Source organism: Chamaea fasciata, unplaced genomic scaffold, assembly GCF_029207755.1.
Source record: "Chamaea fasciata isolate MVZ Bird 193981 ecotype frontalis unplaced genomic scaffold, bChaFas1.0.hap1 SCAF_3, whole genome shotgun sequence".
NCBI classification, from domain to species: Eukaryota; Metazoa; Chordata; class Aves; order Passeriformes; family Sylviidae; genus Chamaea; species Chamaea fasciata.
In genome coordinates, this window is record NW_027094088.1 from 102,181,685 (window position 1) to 102,196,891 (window position 15,207).

Consider the following 15,207-nt stretch of genomic DNA (forward strand, 5'->3'; position numbering starts at 1 on the left):
AACAGCCCGGCCTCGCCCCCACCGAGGCGGGACAGGGAGGCGGCCCCGCCGCCACCGCACACAAAGCGGCCGCCCGCCGCCACCGGCCTGCTGCGAGCGACGCCCCAGTCCCCGCCTCAACCTGCAGCCTATGAGCAAGGAGGCACCGCCCCGAGCGGCGGCGGGATCGTACCCGTGCCCGCCGCCGCGCACCGCCGAGGAGACCGCCGCGCTCCCGTCCCGTCCCGTCCCGTCGCGTCCCGTCCCGTCCCGCGGCCCGCGCCGGGGGAAGGAGGCGAGAGAGCGGTGGGTCCCGCCGCCGGGCACTGCGCGGGGGCGCCGGGAGCGCCGCCGCTGCGCCGCGCGGCCGCAAGGTGTCGCCGTCGGCAGCGGAACGGGGGCGCGGCGGGCGCGGTGCCGGCGCTGAGCGCGGGGAGCGCGGGGCCGTCCGCACGGGGCCCCGCCGGCAGCGCGGCGGCGTCAGAGCCCCGCTGGCCTGCGGGGAGGCGATCGCTGCCGATCGTGTGCAGAGCCCTGCGTCGGAGCGGCTCCCTCGCCCGGCCGCTTCCCTTAGCCCTTGTTTGTTTATTTTCAGCTGCCCCGGGGGGTTCCGCGCGAGGTCGTAGCGGCGGGAGGCGGGGAGGAACCGCTCCGGAGGCGACGGTCCTCGGGGCCGGGGAGGGGCGGCACAGGGCCGGCGGCCGCGGCGAGGCCGGCGCGGGGCAGGGGCGGCCCCCGCGACATCCAAACACCCTCCCGGAGGATAAAGAGCGAACGGGGCTTTTGGCGCCAAACGTGCGGCCCCGCCCTGCGCGCGTGGAGCGGGGGCGGGGCCGGCGCTCCCGCCTTTCTCGCGCTGTTCCCCAGTGCTCCCTCCCAAGCGTGTCAGGTTTTTTTTGGTGGTTTTTTTTTCTTCTTTAAGTCGCCTTTTTTTTTTTTTTAATGCCTTTTTGAGGCGTTAATAATATCCATCCGCTTCAAAGCCAGGCAGTGACAGTCATCTGTCTGCGAGCAGAGGGTGGATGCGGAGGTCGGGGCGGCCGCGGGGGCCGGCGGGCGGGAGCGGAAAGTGCTACAGACACCATCAGCTGCTTTTTTTTTTTTCCCCCTCTCCCCTTCCCCCCGCCACTCCTCCCCCTCGCACACCCACCACCATCACCACGGAGGTAAGAAGAGGAAGCTGCAGGCTCTGGGCTGCAGGACAAAACCCCAATCAAATAAATCCAGTTCCCCATCGCGTTTGAGTTGCCGAACTGGGAAGGATGGGGCGGGAAGGGGAGCGCAGGGGCAGAGCGGAGCCTGAATGGGGCTCTCATTGAGCAGAAGAAAATCGTGGAGGATATTTGTGTGTTTTGGTTTGGAGCTGTCGCATTGAGATCGCCACTGTTTTGTAGGTGCCTCTTTACTGCTTTGCATTTTAAACAGTTTAATGTATTTCCCGAGTAGAAAAATGCACAGTCCTGGAGGCGCTCAGGGGGCGGGGCGGGAGCGCAGCTGAGCCGAGCCGGGCGCGTTTCTCGGCGTTTCATCATAAGGCTTTTCATGATTTTTTTTCCTCCTTTTTGGTCTCCGTCTCAGCGTCAGCTGTTGTGAACTCAGCAGAACGATTTCGTTTCGCGTTACCTTAACCGAACTGAAGGGAGACGCTGACAGGATATTTTGGACTTTAAACCTTTTTTTTTTTCTTTTTTTTTCTTTTTTTTTTTTTTTCTTCTTAATGTGTGATGCAACGGAGCTCTCGGCAGAGGAATGGGGTTGTGGTTGACTGGCCGTGGGGGGTGAGTGAGTGGGGGGTCGGGCCGAGGTAAAGGCAGCAGCGCGCACTCGCCGGAGGTGAGCGAGCTGGAGAGCTGGTGTGTTTGCAGGAGGTTTGAGTGCATGAAGTGGCAGAATGTGCGGAGTTGCTGTCCTTGCAGCCTCGTTGTTGCAGGAAAAAGGGGGAGAAAAACTTCGCGTGCCTTCTTGGCAAATCAGGAGGCTTTGTTGGTGGCGCCGGGGTGGTTTTAATGCATTTTTGTGCGTGAGGTTATTACATAAGGTTGATCATTTCTGTTGCTGCTGGATTTCCCCTCCTCCCCCCTCCCCCCCTTGTGTTGTGTGCGGATTTCGCTGGCTCGCTTTGAGTGAATGAACTGGCGATTTGCGAAGTTGCAAAGAACCCCCCCGCCCCTTTTTTTTTTTTTTTTTTTTTTTTTTTTTTTGCATCCTTCTCTCCCGTTTGCACTGCTCCGCAGATGACAAAAGGAGTAAACTTCCTCTACTTTTGCTGGCGTATTAAGAAGCCTTTCTGGAGAGATTACGGTATCAAAGCCATGCATCTGTCTGCAGTTGCTGTGCTGTTTTGAGCGTTTGAAGCGGTTTGGGGAGAGCAGGCGAGGGCTATGTGCGCAGGCTGTCCATTCCCGCTGGACTGTGCAAGCTGGGTTTGTGTCCCCACGGAGCGGCGGGGCAGGCTCTGCACGGGGAAACACTACCTGAGCGCTTTGATTTCAGTGTCTTGAGTCGGGAAGAGAAAGGTGTGTGAGATGCTTATTTTTTTTTTTCCCTCAACTTTCTAAAGGCTCCTTATTTGCTATTGATGATGGGATTATTAATTTTTTTTTCCTTCCGTTACGAGGAAGGGAGTCACGTTCGTGTCTGTTTATTCGTGTTTTAATTGTGGTGGTGTTTTCTTTTTTTTTCTTTTTTTTTTCTTTTTTTTTCTTTTTTTTTTTTTTTTTTTTTTTTTTGGTTTGGTTTTGTTTTGTTTTGTTTAGTTTCAGGTCGTGGGAGAACCTCTCTTCTTCCCCTTGGTGGAAATACCCCTAAAACCTGTGTCTGAAACTATTGCTCGACCCAGGGATCAGCTAAAAGAGACCCGTAATGCCAGGAATGGTCAGTAAAAACCCAGACCTCGAGTTTGACTCTTTGCAGCCTTGTTTCTACCCGGACGAAGATGACTTTTATTTGTGCGGGCCGGACTCCGCTCCCCCCGGCGAGGACATCTGGAAAAAGTTTGAGCTGCTGCCCACCCCTCCTCTGTCTCCCAGCCGGGCCGGGCTCCAGGAGCACCCTCCGGGCGGGGGCCCGGTGCCGTGGGGAGGGGCTGCGCTGTGGGGCTGTCGCCCCACCGATCCCGTGGACTGGGCATCGGAGCTGCTCCTGCTGCCCCCCGAGGCCGACCTGTGGGGCGGCGTGGACGGAGGGGACTTCTTCGAGACGGGCCCCGGCGTCACCAACAATCTCAACTCCATCATCATCCAGGACTGCATGTGGAGCGGCTTCTCCGCGCGCGAGAAGCTGGAGCGGGCGGTGAGCGAGAAGCTGCAGAGCAAGGCGCCCGCCGCGCCGCCGCCGCCCCCGGGGGCCACGGGCAGCCCCGCCGCCTCCAGCGCCCGCGCGGAGCTGGGCGGCACCGTGCCCGAGTGCGTGGACCCGGCCGTGGTCTTCCCCTTCCCCGTCAACAAGCGGGAGGCGCCGGCGGCGGGCGGAGGGGTTCCGCGGGGCGGCCGCTCACCGCGCCCCGCCGGGGACAGCCGAGCGAGCAGCAGCAGCAGCTCCTCCGGGGACGACACGCTCAGCGACTCGGGTGAGCGCTCCGGGCCCACGGTGCGGGGATGGGGACGGGGGTGGCGGCTGCGGACCCCCGCCACTTGCCCCGGGGGCGGGCGGGGCGGCTGCGCCCCGGAGCCGGGCGGGGCGGCCGGCAGGCGGCAGCAGGCGCGGGGCCCCGCGGGGGCGGCGGGTGCGGCCCGGGGGCAGCCCCCGCCCGCCCCTCGCCCTGTGCCCGCTACGGCGGGGCCGGAGCCCTTCACCGGGCAACAGCTCCGGCCCGGAGGGGCTGCGTGGTGCTGGAGACCCTCCGGGCCTTCTGATAGTCTCCTGCCCCTCGGGTAGCTCGGGGGGGCGGTAGTGCGGCTGCCACCGCCGCCGTGGGTACGGGATTTATGGGGGATGACCGTGTGTGCGTCCCCTTAGGCGCGACGCGGGCAGGCTGGAGCTAGACTAGTGAAACCTTAGAGCAGCGCTTGTACTGAGAGAGCCCAAAATGCCCCAAACATCCTCTGTGCGTGCACGCAGAGAAGTCCGCTCGGGCTGAACCGGGGTTTGGCGTGTGTAGATGAGCTGGTCCCTATGACCACCGCCACAAACTTGGTGATTCGTCCCGGGTTTCAGAGCCTGCTGTCCCTTTAATGTCTGGTTTGACAGCTTTGGGTGAGGAAGCACTTCCAACAGCTGTCTTCTTGGCAGTGCACCAAGCGCCGGCTTAAAGGGTCCCCGGCTGGAGCAGCTTCACCTTCTGCTTCAGAACAAACCCAGCGATTGTTTAGTTTTCCGGCTGCTTTTCTACCAAGCAGGGGCTGTGTTGTGGCTCTGTGCTTGCCTTTTGTGCCACAGCTCGATGAGTCCATTCAAACTTCATACATTCTGTCTAAAAATTCTTTTCTGCCTCTGTGATTGTGTGGGTGGTAGCCCCATTTTGATTGAAAATTAGATGCGTTTAAAAAAACCCATCTAATCAAACTTACTAAGCTTTCAGAAATCCCTGTTCTTTGCTGATTTCATGTATCTAACATACTTCTACAGATCTATACCTGCCTGCAGATGGTGGGCGCACCCTGGTTTTGCCATCAGTTATTTCATTACTGTTTTTACTGAATATGTTTTGTCAGTAAATACTGCTACTTGGTCAGGGTATTTTCAGGGAGAATAATGTCTGTTTTATTTTCTGTCCTTTATTACCAGAAGATGATGAAGATGAGGAGGAAGAGGATGAAGAAGAAGAAATAGATGTTGTTACAGTAGAGAAAAGACGTTCGTCTACCAACAAGTCTGTTACTACCCTTACTATTACAGTGCGTCCTAAAAATACCACTTTTTCATCAGTCAGGACACAGCAGAATGGACTGATACTAAAGCGTTGTGCCCCAATTCACCAGCAGCATAATTATGCCGCTCCTTCTCCATTTGTGGAGACTGAAGAGGCTCCACCACAGAAAAAGTTAAAAATTGAGGTGCCCCGTCCAGTAAAACCCACGATCCAACCAAAGCCTAAGAGTTCAAGTCCTCGAAACTCTGATTCAGAGGACAGTGAACGTCGACGCAACCATAATATCCTGGAGCGTCAACGACGTAATGATCTACGGTCAAGTTTCCTCACATTAAGGGACCATGTTCCAGAACTGGTTAAAAATGAGAAAGCTGCAAAAGTTGTGATCTTGAAAAAAGCCACTGAATATGTTCATTCTCTTCAGGCAGAGGAGCAGAAGTTACTGCTAGAAAAGGAAAAATTGCAAGCCAGACAAGAACAATTATTAAAGAAAATAGAATACAAACGGACTTGCTAAACTTTGTTTTGGTTTGGTTTGGTTTTTTTTTGGCTGATCTGGACAGTCATTGCCACTTTGCACATTTTTGATTCTTTATAAAAAAATTGTGTTTTTGACGTTAAGAATGTTGGTTTTAATTTCAATCCAGTCCCTGAAGTAATCGACAGACTATATTATCCGGGTACGGAGCAAATGGATGTTCTTGCAAGGATTTTATTGCAGGACTACCAAACAACAATGGACTGCCTTTGTTTTTTCTTCTTAAGAACTGTAGATGGTGGGGATTTTTTTTTTTAAAGTGTTGTGAGCATTTGGAGCTGCTGATGACATCTAGTTGAGTTTTAAAATGTTCATTCCTAAGTTTTATGGTGCTTATGTTCCAACAGATGTTACTTTAGGGGTTGGCATTTTGTACCCCTGTGGGAATTTCTGTAAATACCATCTACACACTTGCCTTTTGTACATGTCTTGGGTTATGAGAGGTGGCTTTTGCTGCCAGTATTAGACTGGAAGTTCATACCTAAGTACTGTAATACCTCAATGTTTGAGGAGCATGTTTTTGTATACAAATATATTGTTAATCTCTGTTATGTACTGTACTAATTCTTACATTGCCTGTATACTTTAGTATGATGCTGATACATAACTAAATTTGATACTTATATTTTCGTATGAAAATGAGTTGTGAAAGTTTTGAGTAGATATTACTTTATCACTTTTTTGAACTAAGAAACTTTTGTAAAGAAATTTACTATATATGCCTTTTCCTAGCCTGTTTCTTCCAGTTAATGTATTTGTTAATGTTTGGTGCATAGAACTGGGTAACTGCAAAGTTCTGTGTTTAATTTCTTCCAATGATGTACATTTAGTGCTGCGTCTTATAGCACTTTGAAATACCTCATGTTTATGAAAATAAATAGCAATTACATGATGTGCCATTTACTATTTTTCTTTTAAATAAAATCTTTCACTTTGCAATATTGATGAAATACAAAAAAACATGGTCCCATACCCTTGGCACTTCAACTCTCAGACTATAGGTGACACTTTACAAAGGTCAGCTGGGCAGGACAATTCCATTTCTGGTTAAAAAATAATTGTAGTGAGAACTGTGTTCCTGTTATTTCATATGTGTGTTGTCAGGATCATCCCAGGGAACCAGATGTACCACACTTAAAGGAATGACTCCTGTGTCTTGCAAAGACTCCTGAAATATCCACTGTACCCAGAGAATTGTGAGGAATCAGAAACAAGACTAGCAAACTTCTGCCAAGGGACTGGCCTCTGACACACAGGTGAAGTAAATGATTGAGGTAGACTTGCCAAAGCTTAGAAAATTAAATATTTGTAGTAAACAAAGATCTTAACTTGGCTGCAGATCTTTGCTTTAGGAAAGCCTTAAAGCTGTCCATTATTGAACTGGAGAATGAATGTTCTTGTTTGTAGCTGAAGGTCTTGTTTGTTACTACATTAGTTAGTAAAATTGAAAATCTCAGGGAAGATGCAGAACTATGAAGCATGCATCAGATGAACATGGAATTTGATTGTCTCAAGAGCTGGCATTTGGTGTGACAGTAACAAGACACTCAAACTCTATGAAATCTGTTTGGTCATTCTATTAAAGATCATGAGAGCAGGGAGTTGTTTTATTTTCTAGTCTCTATAGGTATTTTTGACATTGTCTTTCCTCATGCTGAATCTGAAAAAAAAAGAGGAATTAATGACCAAATGGCCAGTAAGTACTATCAGGATCCAATTGCAAGAAGCTCACCTGTTGTGTCTGCCCCTGCTTTAGCCACAAAGGAAGTAGCTTGTCTGGTGATAGAGGTATGGAAATCCCTATTTGCCATGAGGTAACAGGAAGAGCAGTGTGGGGGCCAAACAGCCCCCATGTAATTGAGTGTGCCATATGTCTATCCCTACAGATTCTTGATGCACTTAAAACCTGTGTGCCCTTGGGCTCCAGGCAGCTTCTGTACCATGACTACCAAGAACTTTACATAGATCAGTGCAGTAAATCGAGATCTTCAACAGGCATAAATTGGTGTAACACTGGATTCAGCTAGGCCTACACAAATATTTGCAGAACTGGCCTGAATAGAGTTAAGATCTAAATTCAGACTTAACCACAGTTGTTCCATATATAGAATATTTGTTTTGATTCCTTTGACATGCCTCTTCCACTTTCCAACTACAGTGATAAAACAGTAGGCAGAGACAATTGATGTGAACAGTTACAGCGTACATTTAATTTTACTAGCTAAGACAAATTTTAACCCCCTTTTTTTTATAGCAATTTCTGTTGAACTCCTGTTGTACTGTTTTCAAACATCAAATGAGTATTCTTGAAGAAGTCCCTTTGCTTTTCCCACCCTCCCTCATCCCCTTCTTCCCCTTCACACTCGTGGAGAACTTTGGTCCAAATCTTCCACTCAGAGCTAACTCTGGGTCAGATCAGGTTGCTCAGGGTCATGCAACCAAGGCTTGAATATCTTAAAGGATTGAGATTCCACAGCCTCTTTGGACAACGTGTTTTTTGACTACCATGACTGTTACAAATTTTTGTACTATCTAGAATTTGTTGCAATCTTTGTCCATTGCCTCTTGTCTTTTTGCGTTTAACCTCCTGGAAGAGTCTGGTTGCACCTTGTCTGTAACCTCCCATCAGGGAGTTGACAGCAATTACTTCTTTCTCGAGACAACCCAGTTCTGTCTTGTCTTGTGGAAACCAAGCATTTAGAATAAATTAAAAGTGTCAAATACTCAGATTTGTTTGGATATTCAACACAAATCCCATCTGAAATCTGAATCCCATCTCTATTTCTCACTATATATTGTGGGAATTTTGGTCTGATTCTTTGGAATTCAGTGATAAACATCCAACTGATGTCCATGGAGACAAAATCTGGTGCCATCATGCTCCCGTATGCTGTATCATTGGCTTGCTCCTCTGTGCTGTACTAGCAGTACTTTGGCATTGTCTTTTTTTTTTTTTCTTTTTTTTTTTTTTTTGAAGGAGTTGATAGGTTTGTTTTTATATTGTCACTGTAGGGAGTAAGTTGTCAAGATCAAATATTTCTGATAAAAAAATCTCAATTGTAGGATGTTAATAAAGTAATAAAGTTACAGTTGTTAAATAGAAGATTTCTTTTGAAGTTACATGATAAAAAAATTGAGAGTTGTAGGAAAGAGCCTTTGAAAAGAAGTAAGCAATTAATTGTGTAGTATTTTCTGAAGAATCAGTACAGTAGCCAGAAAGCTACATAAGGACATAGAATCATAGTCACAGCCATAACAAAAGATCCTTTTCCTAGTGTATCTAGAGCGGGGAGTCCATAAGGACTCAGTCATTAATGAATTGACACACTATTGCCTGGGTTTGGTTTTTTTTTTTTGGCTTTTTGGTTTTTGGGTGTTTTTTTATAAATACATACCTCCATTTGCATGAAAAATGCAAACATACCTGTCTGGAGAATCATATGTGGCAAGTACTTAATAGCTGCTTATTACAAAGCAGATACTGGTGATTCCTGAAAGGAAAACTGAATTAAGTTGATCGTAATCTTTTTGGATCTGCTATAAAAATTCCCAAGTTCTTTTTCATACATGACAGAATTTGCTGATGGTGGTTTTCTCCAAAATCACATATCCCAGAGGATGTTCTCCTTCCCACCTTCTGTTTATTTTCTTAAAAATACCACTAAGAACACAAGGGACTTGTAACACCAAAATGAAATGACTCTTTCATAAATTAGTGTAAGTGAAACACCAGTGGGAGACCTTAAAAAGGTGAAATGTGTTAATGGCATCATTACCACTCAGTCACCTGTTACTGTGAGTGCTAAGGAAGGTGCATTTCCCACACCCCAAGCTGCTGTTATAGCAACTTATCACCAGCTCTTGGCAGGACTCCTTGAGAGATCACGAAATACATAATTTACTATTTGCTCCCGGGAAGTACACTGATAAACCAAGCTAGAATAAAATGACTTCAAATGGGTGACATTCTTAAGGTTGAATTTCCTGGCTTCTGGCTGATCTAAATCAGATGTTATTTAAGATACTAATTTTGAGATAATTAATGAATTTTTAATGTACAATTGCCAAATGCTATATGATCTATACCTAGGTTACTTTCTTCTCCTTGTGTCTATTTCCCATTTCCCTTTTCCCTGTCTCTTCTCAGGAACACAAAGCCATCAAACTTAAAGGGATTTGAGGTGTCACAGCAACACTTTTAAATTAAGCAGGGATTCCAATAGAAACAGGAGATACACAACACTTTCAGAAATCTCAGAGGAAAGCAATGGTGCAAAACGTGGAACAGAAGCTGATTGTAGAGCCAACATGGTGAGCTTTGCTTCAGCACTTGTGGCTGCTCCTGGAGCACTGACAAGCCTCAATTCAGAGCCCTTGGTCTGTGCCAAGACAAGCTGTAATTTCTGCTGGACTACCTGTCCAACTGGCTTTCCTACAGTAGTTTTTTGCTGCCTATCTGCTTGTACTGACCCCGCAATGAAGATTGGCCACTGTAAACCAGATGTTTTGCTGCTGAGTCTTGTGACATGATCATTCCTGCTGCTTGCAGATCAGTGATTCTCAACCAGCTTTGTGCCTTTACTGGCCAGATCCTTCTTTCGATGAGATTATTGATATTTTTGCACAACAGTCAACTCAGAGAAGATAAAATGAATTCTTCATCTCTGAACCATGGAGGTTCCTTGTATGTGTGCTGGATGTACAGATTAACATACATGCTGTGTGCACACAAGGGATTCCATAAGTGTTGATCCATGAGCCCTGCTAAATAAAGCCTAGTGTATATTTTAACTGAGTAAGTTACAAAGTTGTCCACTTGGCTCTTTGAAGAAAAAGCAAATGAAGGCATTTTGTTTTCTGTACTTATGATCACACTTTGACACACCTAAGTAACACAGAAATTAAAAAAAAAAATATCTACAGTGTAATCATAAATAATGGCAAGTATTTTTTAACTCCATGGTGAAATGGACGGGTGTGTAGACTTATGGGACCTTAAATTTATCAAACTTATAACTGATTTATGACCTATTTGTTACTGATCTCTGAATTGTTACATTTTATATGCATAATCATTGTTGGGCTCCATATATGCTATTATGGCTGCTCTATTTGTGAGCTATATCATTTGCCATCATATAGTGTTTCCACCTGACATTATTTAGATAAGTGGAGACATTTTCATTTTATGGTAAAATACGATTATTTAATTTTTCTTATTCTGTGCTCCCTATTTCCCAACGTCATTTGTCTGCTTTAAGTGTTTACTGCTTTCTGTCTGTTTTCTGTCTTTCATACTACATGCTTTTAGGGAGAGGAACTGTCTTCTATGTTATCTGTGTGAAGCTGAGTTAGATTGTCTCTGTGAGTGGCTGTATCAATCATAAAACTATAACAAGAGTCCTGTCGTCTAACGGCTACGTATAGCTTAGTTTTATATTAGGAGTAGGATGAGTCATGCTGTCTACATCTGTCTAGTTTCACCTTCTAATCTACAAGCTTTACAAGCATTATAGAGTTTTAAGCACCTAGCTGCTTAGCTTCCTAATTCTCCTTATGTAGTCAGCAGAGAGAGGCAGGCTCCTCCCACTGTACAGTCCAGGGCATCTGCATTGGACTTTACCTGGAACCAGCCCAAGCACTGCTCTGTACCTTGAGGAAAGAGTGATTACAGCATGCAAAGGGTGATTACGGGAACTGTGTTAAGGGCTGCTTTATTGCTGCTGGGTAACCACGTTAGTTGATCTTTAGCTTGATCTTACTTACCATATGAAATTGAAAGCAATGATTTGGCAAAAACTGCAGGCTAATAGATATTTTACTTAGAATAAAACAGTGCATGAGTGTAGGATATATAGTTAATTTAATTGGCATAGTTGTTTTACTTGCAAATAAATAAAATATTTCAATAGCACTTATCTCTATTTTGCTTCCTCATACTATCAAAAATAAATACATAGTGTTTTAGCATTCAATGATTTCACTTCCTCACAGAACAAATCACTATAATTAGAATATTATTTGGATGGATATTTTTAGATTTTTCTTCTGCAAGACATGGCAATTACATTTAGGCAAAATCTTGCTTTTTAGTACGATATAAACTTAATAAAAAGTACATTGTAATCAATTTAATTCCAACATCTAATTATTATTGCAATTCATGGTGTAGGAGATGAAGGAACTATCTAATATACACACAGTTCAATGTTGGCTAGTACCTAGGAATCCTCAGAAAACATTCTTAAAACCACTTAGAAATTTTCTTCTTTTAAATTTCTAATATCAGTGTTAAAATATTCCTGAAATATTGTTATGCTTTTTTATAGTATAGAAATTATTTGTCTTATGAAATTGTCATTAGGTTTGGCACTCTATTCTTTTTGAAGCAATTTGGCAGTTTATTTGTTTTGAAGCAATTGTTCAGAAAGGAACAATGTCACAGAAAGGAAATCACACGGTTTCAGTGCTCAGTCACCCTCAGAATTTGATCCTATAGAGCTAGAAGATAATATTTAGATTACTAAATCATGTGCTGAAATCAGAGTGGTGACATGTAACAACCTCTCCTTGGAAGTGATTTTTTATTTTTAAAGAGACAGTTCAAGCTCATGCTTGATATTTCCCTCTGCAAGAAATTTGGAGCATGTTGGGTTGATCCCCTTAGAATTGCATACACTCTTAGTTAAGAATTAGATAATTCTTAGTAAAAGAAAATCTAACAGGAAAGCAAACATACTTAGTTTTATCTAGAAACCTAGTCATCAAAAAATGTACTGTAAACTGTGGTTCTGAGGCCTTCTTATTTCTCATTTTCTCTTACAATTGTAAGTTTTGGTCATGGTTCCAAGGCAACACTTGTGAGTCACATCCTCAATAATTATGATTACAAACATTTCTCTAAAAGCTCTGCTTCAGGCCAAACAAGCCTGGGTAAACCACAGTCCCAATGCATTATTTCTCAGGTGTACAAGATAATATTGGTTATAAAGTGTGTTGTGAAGCCATATCTTTATGAACACTTCCTTCAAACATGTGCTACTAATGAAGCTATGTAATGATTTCAATAATTTCAATATTTTTTATTATCTTCAGCCTTTAAACATTCTTATGCTGATAGGATTCTTTTTTTTTCTTTTTTTTTTTTTTTTTTTTTTTTTTTTTCTCTTTCTTTAGCTAAGTAGCCCTACAGGAGGCAAGGGGGATTCATCTGACCAAATATAAACTCCTTTTGGTCAATAAAGAAAACAGGTCTTTTTAGTGCACAATTAATTTTATCGTTAAATGGCTATTTAAAATGACACAAATTAATCTCACCCTGGAAGTGCTCATTTTTGGTGTGGATTATGGAGAAGCCTTCGAGGACCAGATACAGGAACCAACATTGCAGGTGTCAAATATGGGGTTTGGATTAAGATACCTAAATCTGGATGTTTGTAAAGATCTAACTGAAAGCTTGATATCTAGGTGCTGTTACAGTCAGTGAAATCTGGATAAGGATTTGGTGGGGATGTCTGTTTTAGGGTGAATTGGATTAGTTCTTGAGGTTCAGTTCTCTGTACTGATCAGCTCTCCAATGGCTATAAAAGGCACTCCAGGTACAGAGTGAACATATAAACACCTATGCATTAACACCTTATTTCAGTTCCTTAAACTACAAGTTGAGTCTAAATACTCCTGTCTTTCCTTCATTTCACTTACACATTTTAAAGGTTTTTCTTGAACAAGTCAAGTAATCTTAAACCCAGTTCTCTCTGGTTCATCTTTTCTGCAACACTGAATATCCTTTTTCCTTTGGTTGTCTATTATAATATCTCCATACCTTTAGTATCTTTGGATTTCTTTCATCCTCTCACAAGCCCTATTTCTCACCAATAAATAGCAATATTCATCATTGCCAGAAAATTGCTTGCATTACTGATAAAATTCCCTAAAACATCTCTCACATTACCATATTGCATGGTGGGCAGGACCTCATTTTCTCCTTCTCACACCTACACAAAGCTCATTTACAGGGCATGTTGATACATTTCAGATGGCAATATACTGACAACATTTTAAATTAAATTAAATGATAGCACATATCACTTTTTTTTTTTTAATTTAAGAAAACCAAACAAATATGACAGGAGAAAAACAGCAAGGAGATGAACATTTAGAAAAATCACTAGTAACTTTTAGATCTACATTTTTTATTGCATCTCTGATAGTTTGAACTATTTCAGCATTTCCCTTTTCTTGTTTCTACCACCTTACTCCAGTAGTTTTTATATTTCTTTGCTCCTTTAAAAAAGTAATTTCTTTTCACAGCTTCTACAGTTTTCAATAACGATTCCATATCGCCCTATGCCTATTGCTCCTTTTATTCAAACACTTAAATGAGTCATTTTCATGCTTTACAGTCTCACCTCTCCTACTAGTCCCAATTGTGTCTCAATGTAATTTTTTTATCTAACTCTAAAATACAGATTCCCATTCTGTGCACACTTGATGGATGGATATACGTCAGTTGACTTCAGTAGGAGTTTATAAAGTAAGAAGTCCAAACCTTCCAAGACTTTTAAATAAAAATTGTGGGTATGCTAAGTTAAATCGTGCTGTATTTGATATTCTTTCCCATTCACTATTAACCTAGGAGCAGTTAAGTTACCATAAACTCCTTTGATATAGGAAATCATACATTTCTTTTCTGCTTCTGGTGTTGACAATTTACAATAAGCTGGAACCTTCTGTTATGTGAGCATGAGTGAAAATAAATATCCATTAGAAGTAGTCAAGAGTAAGACATTTGGCTTCCTATCCTACTGGAAATCACATTTAAAAATCACATTTAAAAATCCCTTGTTTTTTTCACTGTTAAGAAAAAATTGTAGTGAAAGAAAAGAAATATTGGATGGCCAGTTTTTCTTATCAGAACCCCTAAATTTTGAAATTTCAGGAATCAGCCTGGTAGCAAGAGTCAGAGTAAATAAATACTTTTGATAGTGATCCGTGCCACTGTAGAGCTGTGTAAGAATGCCTTTATGCCTTTGGTCTATAGCGTGTGCATTATCACTTCCACTCCTAGACAGGACATCCAAGCTCACTTCACAAGAAAAGTCCTTTCTTTTTCTTTCATTGGCTGGGGAATAATGGCCCAAAAGATTTTATTTGTGCATTTGTTCTGGTTGCCCAGAAAACTGAGTCCTCTAAAGCAGGGTAGCACCTTGGGAGTCAATGGCATTACAACAGATTATGTCAGCTGAAGAGCTGGAGTTGATATAAATTGAGAAACTTGATTACAACTGTGCCATTGTATATCTGTAAAAGTGTTAGAAGTCCTTCAATGTTTTATTGTGCCTGCATGTAGATATGATTTTTAATGCCTTAAACCTCCTTAGTCAAGATCATTGTTTGAAAATACGTTATTAAACATCTTTGCTCATTGTATTTTTATATTTGATATACCAGAAGTGTCACCTACATTTCAGCAAATATGCACTGTGATTAAAGGGTATAAATCTCTCAACAGAGGTTTATAATAATTTTAATTACCCTGAACTTAATAAAAAGACTTAAGGGATTTAATAAAAGGGCATTAAGAGATTGCCAAAGGGTTAAACATATATATTTTTATAAGAAAAATTGTAAAGCTTCTGTGACTTTGAGGTGGGAAGGTGGGAAGACTTAGTGGGAAAAGAGGAGGAGGTGAGCAAAAGTCAAGATGAGGATTAGTGTCAATTAAACTTCCCTTTGAACCTCCTAACTTGCATATGCAGAACCTGACACAGCTGAAAATATTTGCAATTTCCTGGGCCACACAGACCAGAGAGTTGCTTTACAGCTCACTGACCCACAGGAAACTGCAAGGGAGCAAAAGCCCCTTCAGCCAATTTCTTCT

General features: G+C 43.5%; 1 protein-coding gene across 4 annotated transcripts; it reads left to right on the forward strand.

Moving 5' to 3' along the window:
• Positions 1–973: 973 nt before the first annotated feature.
• On the forward strand, positions 974–6,219 carry MYCN (MYCN proto-oncogene, bHLH transcription factor). 4 transcript variants are annotated; one of them, XM_066179947.1, is made up of 3 exons: positions 974–1,145; positions 2,736–3,547; positions 4,705–6,219. In XM_066179947.1, exons 2-3 carry the CDS (start codon positions 2,842–2,844, stop codon positions 5,304–5,306), a joined length of 1,308 nt encoding a protein of 435 aa, XP_066036044.1. In that variant the 5' UTR covers positions 974–1,145; positions 2,736–2,841; the 3' UTR covers positions 5,307–6,219. The 4 variants fall into 4 exon arrangements, with proteins under 4 accessions (XP_066036044.1, XP_066036047.1, XP_066036046.1 ...); XM_066179950.1 differs by having other exon boundaries at positions 4,708–6,219; XM_066179949.1 differs by lacking the exon at positions 974–1,145 and adding an exon at positions 1,739–1,757.
• The last annotated feature ends 8,988 nt before the right edge of the window (positions 6,220–15,207 follow it).

Excerpts from the sequence above, each read along its gene's own strand:
- MYCN (XM_066179947.1), top strand. The coding sequence starts at position 2,842 with ATGCCAGGAATGGTCAGTAAAAACCCAGACCTCGAGTTTGACTCTTTG. Across the intron at positions 3,548-4,704 it reads CGACACGCTCAGCGACTCGG|AAGATGATGAAGATGAGGAG; the intron begins GTGAGCGCTCCG and ends CTTTATTACCAG.